The sequence below is a fragment of the Triticum dicoccoides genome, chromosome 7B, assembly GCF_002162155.2.
Source record: "Triticum dicoccoides isolate Atlit2015 ecotype Zavitan chromosome 7B, WEW_v2.0, whole genome shotgun sequence".
In the NCBI taxonomy this organism is placed as follows: Eukaryota; Viridiplantae; Streptophyta; class Magnoliopsida; order Poales; family Poaceae; genus Triticum; species Triticum dicoccoides.
The window spans coordinates 772,990,474-772,997,372 of record NC_041393.1 but is presented as its reverse complement, the minus strand read 5'-3'; the positions used below and the strand labels follow the sequence as shown (position 1 = coordinate 772,997,372).

At 42.1% G+C, this 6,899-nt stretch overlaps 1 protein-coding gene across 6 annotated transcripts in view; it reads right to left on the bottom strand.

Annotated features, from left to right (window-relative positions):
• Window positions 1–1,600: 1,600 nt before the first annotated feature.
• Window positions 1,601–6,899, bottom strand: part of LOC119337164 — a 30,491-nt gene continuing 25,192 nt past the window's right edge. For 4 of the 6 annotated variants that reach the window (XM_037609284.1, XM_037609283.1, XM_037609286.1 and 1 more), the window contains 8 exons: window positions 6,551–6,621; window positions 6,374–6,428; window positions 6,156–6,192; window positions 5,013–5,329; window positions 4,772–4,903; window positions 4,023–4,168; window positions 2,690–2,761; window positions 1,601–2,452 (listed from right to left, as the gene is read on the bottom strand). In XM_037609284.1, coding sequence (XP_037465181.1) covers window positions 1,738–2,452; window positions 2,690–2,761; window positions 4,023–4,168; window positions 4,772–4,903; window positions 5,013–5,329; window positions 6,156–6,192; window positions 6,374–6,428; window positions 6,551–6,621 — 1,545 coding nt within the window. In that variant the 3' untranslated portion in view covers window positions 1,601–1,737. Of the gene's footprint in view, window positions 2,453–2,689; window positions 2,762–4,022; window positions 4,169–4,405; window positions 4,539–4,771; window positions 4,904–5,012; window positions 5,330–6,155; window positions 6,193–6,373; window positions 6,429–6,550; window positions 6,622–6,899 lie in introns of those variants that run through there. The other 2 variants (XM_037609287.1, XR_005163053.1) reach the window with 2 other exon arrangements.

The window sequence follows — 6,899 nt, the reverse complement described above, 5'->3', positions numbered from 1 at the left end:
GATTGGGAGTCATTATCTGCACTGTTAACTACACGTTTCTATCACGATCGCCACCAACTGCTCATTCGGTAATTTTACACCATTAAGCAGACATCCATTGTAGCAGATTTCATTGAGCGCTTTGAATTGGTCATTAATCATTTGAGCTCTTATTACGATTCGATTCACCCATTTTATTTTCTCACCCGTTTTGTGGAGGATTACGAGCGGTGGTCATGGTGCAACGGCTCGTCCCCACCGGCTAACAAGACTCAGGCCCGGCCCAGCCCCGCCCGACGCGCCAACCAGCACTACTTTGGCCCAGAATGGCACAACCAGCCCGGCCCAGCGGCTCCGACTACTTAAGGCATCGCCCCTGCTTTCCCTCACCATCCAGTGGATCACCGAAACCGGCAGCGGCGGCTCGAACCCTAGTTTCCCTTATCCGATCCATTCTTGTAATCGGCTAGTACTAGACTGAATTGCCACCGTGAGAATACTAGATCGATTCCCCTCCTACCTTGTCCCTCGTCCATAACGTGTCCCCGGGCCTGGTAGGCCTGGTGCGCCGCCTCGTCAACTTCTTCTTCATCCGTCTACGCACGCCCAGTGCTGGCAACACCGATGCGTGCCTTCGTCCATGACCTTATCCCGGGCCTGGCAAGCCTGGTGCGGCGCCTCGTAAACTTCTTCTTCGTTCGTCTATGCATGTCTGGTGCTGGCAACACCGATGCGTGCCTTCGCCCAGCGCGACGCCTCGTCAACACCGTCTTCTCTTCGACGCACCCCTACTTCGAGACCACTGTGCCCATGCTAACTCGGCGTCTCCTTGCGCCTGCGGCTCCACGACGACTTCCTCGACACCGGCTACCCCGACTCGACATCGACCACGGCATTCGTCGCACGGCTACCTTGACCACGGCTCCACCACCCATGCTCTCGGCTACCTTGACAACGACACAAAAAGCTACCACCTTGCTTGAGAAATCTCGTCGGTTTCCACTCCAGCCACGACTACACGATGCATCGACCGTTACGACTGTGGGGGGTGTCCGTCGGTGTGCCTTCGGATTCTTCTCCGGTCTCACCGTCTGCGTCGCTACCGTTGTGATTGCGGGAGCATGTTGAGTAACGTGATTGTATTGGAAATATAGGATAGACTAGGAAGTATTCTGACTTGTCTTGTACGCCAAGTAGATCATGTACTCCTATATATATGCCCACGAGGCTCAAGCAATACATCTCACTATTCCACCAATCCTCTCTAGCCTTTCTAACAGTCGGTGTTTACGTGGCTTGTAACTGAATTTTTATTTTGTTAATGAGACACGGATTAACATGCAAAAAAAAGTTCATATCGTGTGACAGGTTACGAATAGAATAGGCATGCGTACGTGCCAGAGTACATGCCTTTTTTATGGGATTCTGTTTGATCGCAAAGGGCCAATCGTGATTTAGTGACAATTAGTGATTAATCAATAGTAAAAGGCAAAAATATCCAGGTGTACCTAAGCGAAACTCATTATATATTAGAACTGAATGAAAGAGCAGTCCTGACAGTGTGGGATCAGACCCATTTTCTCCTTCCTCCGCTCTGGAAGAAACAGAGGAATAACATAGCTCATAAAAAAATAGATGAATAAGAGATAGAAATACAAGCTTTCCCTTGCTGTTTGTTTGGTTATCCCTTTGAAATAACAAGCAAAGTGTAGTAAATGGTTGGTCCTGATGATAATCTCAGCCTGGGCATAGTTAAAACTACCTATCATGGCCAAAGTTACTATCGTGAGCAACCAATTTCACCACACATGTAGGGGCTACACGGTGCCATACTGCACTATGCTTTGTTCGTTTAGCTAGCTGTGCGAGTTCATGTGCTACCATGTTTTGTTCTCTCCTTCCGTGACAATAATCTAACTCAGGTAGGACCTCTCGAAAATGCTGGGCTTCCCTAAGGATGAAAGCATCTTCAGGATAAGGAACCTCGGAGCTTTTGAGGCAATTCACAATTGACAGGCAGCCTGATTCCAACACTATGGGCAGGCGTGTCCACTCAGCCGCGAGGCGAAGACCCTCTCTGCAGGCAACAGATTCAACCTGCTCGGGGCCAGTAGCTTGCTTGATCCATGACCATGAAGTTAGCACAATTGCACCCTGATGATCCCTGACAACAATTCCTACACCTCCCGTTCCGCTATGTCCATCAAACACACCGTCCACGTTTACTTTGAGCCAGCCCACATGGGGTGGAGACCATGGTTGTGTCTGCTCCACAGTACTTAGACTGACAGTATCCGGTTGTTTTCCTTTCTTTTCCTGCCGTCGTTGCCCTCTATAGTGCGCCCTAAGCAAGTCGGTAGCATTTGTAGGTAACCAGGTCGGATCAGGTGTAGAAAAGGTTTCGCGTTTCGGAATTGATCCGTCACTAAGGATTTCCATGCTAGACATTGCATTGTTTTGTCCAATCACAACCCTACAAGACAAAGATAATCTTCATCACAAGTTTGCTATCGCTGACAATGGAAATAAGAATGTTGGAAACTGTGGCACCAATATAACAGATGCATGCATGTTTAAAACAATTTAGAAAGCTTGGTTGATTGTTGATAATTACTGAGATGAATTATATCAATATTTTCCAGAAAGAGAGCATGCAGCGAAGCAACCTTCTTAGTCAGTCTGTAAATGAAACGAAAATAAGGACAGGTACCTTTGTGTGTCCATCAAACAAGCGAGACCGATAACAGGTCCACCACCGCCTAGGTTAATGGTTCTCTTGAGCCTGCCGAACATGAAGCAATCACTTACAAATTTTCGAAAAATATAGCAAAAAAAACATAGTAATACAATATAGGCACCTACGTGCTATACATTGAGTACCACAATCCATCACTGGTTCACGTTAGTGTGTAACAACGTAGGGTGGGGTTCTAGTTCTAAAGGGCGTTCATAATGTCATCATACTATTATCCCCATGGGAAAACTTCTACTCAGCAAATAGGGATAGGGTCTTTGCAAAGAGTCGACCTGGACCATGGAGCTTATGGGTTTTTCATCTCTGAAAAATACAAACGAAATATGAAAAACATGAAACATGACATGACACCATGAAACATGACATGGTGTAATGATATGACCCCTGAAGGTTGTGGTTGAATTTCGAGAGTATTTCACAAATATTGTGACATAGACTGCTTGAAACTGAAGCATCTCCAAAGAAGAATCATGGTTTCGAAAGGAAACAAGTCGGGCTTGAAGGCAAAGTGTTAATTGGTTCATCGCTTGACCTTGAAACTTTTTTTGCATCTAACATGTAGCATCACAGGTTCCATGTCAATATTTGGCAGTTTTTAAGGATTGTTTGCTATATTCAAGTCATTAAATTCATTTTTAGGTATTTAAAGGATATAATTAAAATTTGAACTACAAGTGCATTAAAAATTTGACAAGAATATGTTCAAAAAATCATATTTTTATTCTTGAGTCTATGTTTAAGACTTGTTCGATGTCAAAATTTGGACATTTTCCGAGATTCATCCGCTATATTTTTAGTCATTAATTGTATTTATGGTCATTTAACTGGTATTATCTAAGTTTGACCCGAGGGTAGGAGGCGGGCGGAGCCCCCGGCTAGAAAATAAAAGGAAAAACAATGATAGAAGAACAATAAAAATGTAAAAAAAAGGTTTTCTTGGAATGCCATCTCGTCAGCGACCTAGGCCTGCTTGGCCGCTGGCTGGAGGGGAGGTGGACACGACCACGGGGCATTACTTTTGTTCCACTTTATGTAGTTTGTCGAGTGTGCAATTTCCACCATTTTCGGTCGTATTTTGTCTTACTTTCTCCGAGTTCAAATATTTAGGGAGTTTCAAGAAAAGTACGCGGCGAACACTTTGTCGAGTGTCCGAGAAAATACACTTAGCAAATTAGCCTTTGCCAACAGGGGGTATGCCGATTAAACTTTGCCGGGTAATTTTATGCCCTTTGCCGAATATTTTTGCTACTTTGCATATAAGTTATTTCCTGTAGTGTATGGTAATTACCTGAAATCAGTGGAGCTCCACACATGGATTAGACCATGTTCTGTTCCTGTAATCAGAATTGGAGAGTTTGAATGGGCAAGGACACAACGAACTGGAGACAAAGCCTGCAACGTATGAATGCACTCCCTTTTCTTCAAGTCCCAGATCTGTTTTGAAAGAAACATAGCGTATGGACTTCAGCATTTATTAATACTCTCTCCGTTTGAAAATATAAGGTGTACATCTTTTTTTTTAAAGTCAAACTTCTCTACATTTAACCAACTTTATTGAGAAAAATATCAACATCCACAGTACTCCTCCGTCTGTGTTTATTAATCACGTTCATATTCTTGATCAAACTTTGACTATATATGACACTATCATAGTGTCGAAAAAGATCTTACATTATAAGACGGAGGGAGTACTTGATTAGCAACATATTTGTATCTTGTTGCATTCGTATTCCAAACTGGAGTTCCAATTGTACTATATTTGTTACTCAAATTTTGACCCAAAATACAAGTGGGTATTATAAACCTGGACGGAGAAATTAGATCAGTATTATTAGATTCATCCTCAATATATTTTTGGAATTTATTTATTTGCTTTTGTCGATATTGATAGGTTTTTCTATAAACTTGGTCAAACATTGCAAAGTTCGATTTCAGTAAAAACGCACACTTTATATTTTGAAACGGATGGAGTATTTGCTAAAAGAGGATCATCCCAGCCTCTCCAACTTGCATTAACATAATGCAATTACTGTATACCTTGGCAGTGCAATCCATAGAGCCACTGACCAAATTGTGTTGATCTCCACATCTGATAAAACCAACGCAGTTCACAATACCAGAATGCCCAGTCAAAGAATATTCAGAATTCTTGGAATCCAGCTTCCAAACCTGAACATCATCAAGCATATACAAGGAGGACTTGAGGCTAGTAGTAGAAAATATCTTCACGACATCAAACTTCACTTACCAAAAGGAGAAGAAACCTGGCAAGACAAACCTGTAATTCTCCATGTTTAAACCCACCCACAAAACTGGTGTCGTCCTCTGGGTTAAATGCGGCTGTACTTAGGTCAGGAGTAGCCCAAAATATTTGTTTCTGTTTCCAGCCCAGGTCCCAGTCTACAAGCACTATAACACTAATAAGTGACACAAACAACACACGTGTTAGGCTTGGATGAACGGCTAGTATTGGATCGCCGGTCTCGTGTATCTTTTCGATTTTTGTTACACATGCACAGTCGTACATATGGAGGCAGCCATCACGTGTCCCAGCTAAAATCAGCTCCTTTCTTGCAATAAACTTAACCAAGCTTACTGCAGCGAGAGAGGTCAAAATTAGTACTCCGTCTGTTTCACAATACCAAACATATTAGGTTTTATAAGGACAAGTCTTTGATCAATAATTAAACTATTAATACGAAACCTTTCTGATACAAAATTGTAACCATGAAAAAGTACATTTTTGTCGGGAATAAGGAGTAGTTTGAAAAACAAATCTAATGGTATCAATTTAATGTCACATAAAGTTTATATTAATAAAGTAAGTGATGGCCAAACGCCTGTCATAATGAAATCTCATACTCTCGGAATGTTGAAACGGAGGAACTGTTATCAGGGCAGTGTATATTTGTATGATGATACAAGACTTAATTGTTGCTCCCTCCTTTTGATTTGTTTAGGCCCGTAGAATTTCCGACACAACCACATTAACTTAAGACCCTTGCTTCGGGATAGGCAATTATCAATTACAGCCACGTTAATTTTGGTCCAATGTGAAATCAACCAATGCATGAAAGAAATGTGTGGCCATGTATGCGGCACTATTATGTGGTCCGGCACATAATTAGGCCCTTTTTGGTTGAAGTAAGTTTTTAGATGAGCCTAAAGGTTATATCATAGCCATGCATGTGGCACTCTATTTAATCAGAAAAGAGAGCACCATCATACCTTAATCTAGGTATATACATTAGCACCAAACCAAGACATCTCATAAATTTTCTCTCGCAGAAGACATTAATCGAGGACTTCTATATCTAAATATCTATCAAATGCCATTAGATATAGCTTAAGGTATAGTAACTGGGACTGCCCTTATTAAATGAGGAGGAGGAACTAGGTATGTGCCAGAAATAATATATACCTCCATGCTCAGAGACTTTAAATGAATTCACGGGAAACTGCATGCCATACAAAATGACTTTGTTAGTTCAAAGAAAAAGGCCAATGCATACATTTCTCTTGTCAACATCTACATATCTATCGATCTTTTGGTGTGATGACACTGTACATTTAGCAGCGGTACATAATTTCAAAAGATTAACATAACTATTTATCTAATAAGGTAGTGCGTTATCTTGCCTTCATCTCATGATCCCATACTATAGCATATCCACTTCTATGACCTGTTAAAATCCTGTTGACAATGGAAAATTTATCGTGGAATATAATGACACCCGGAAGATGCATTCGAACAAAGGAACGGAAATATGTACATATCCAATATTATGCTAGCTACCAATATATGCGTGCACTAACCATGGCTCCGTTGGATGTGCATCTATTGACCACAAATCGTCAAGATTGTAGTTCACCGATATATTTTGATCCTACAAAAAAAATCAACCTCAGAAATAAGAGATGATTTTAAGTTGGATAATCCATATATACAGGTTGATCAAATGTTGCATTATTGTCGACATCAAATGTATTGAACTCAAGAGATAGATAAGTGGCACGCCATACGTCTGACCCCTGTGTACCAGCATCACACGACACGGGGGTACCATAGCCGCCGCTGCACGGTAACCCACTCTCCGCCGCCTCTAGCGTCGCCGGCGGCGGCTGGCTGGCTGGCGAAACTGCGCCGGATCCTGGGATGCTGGCG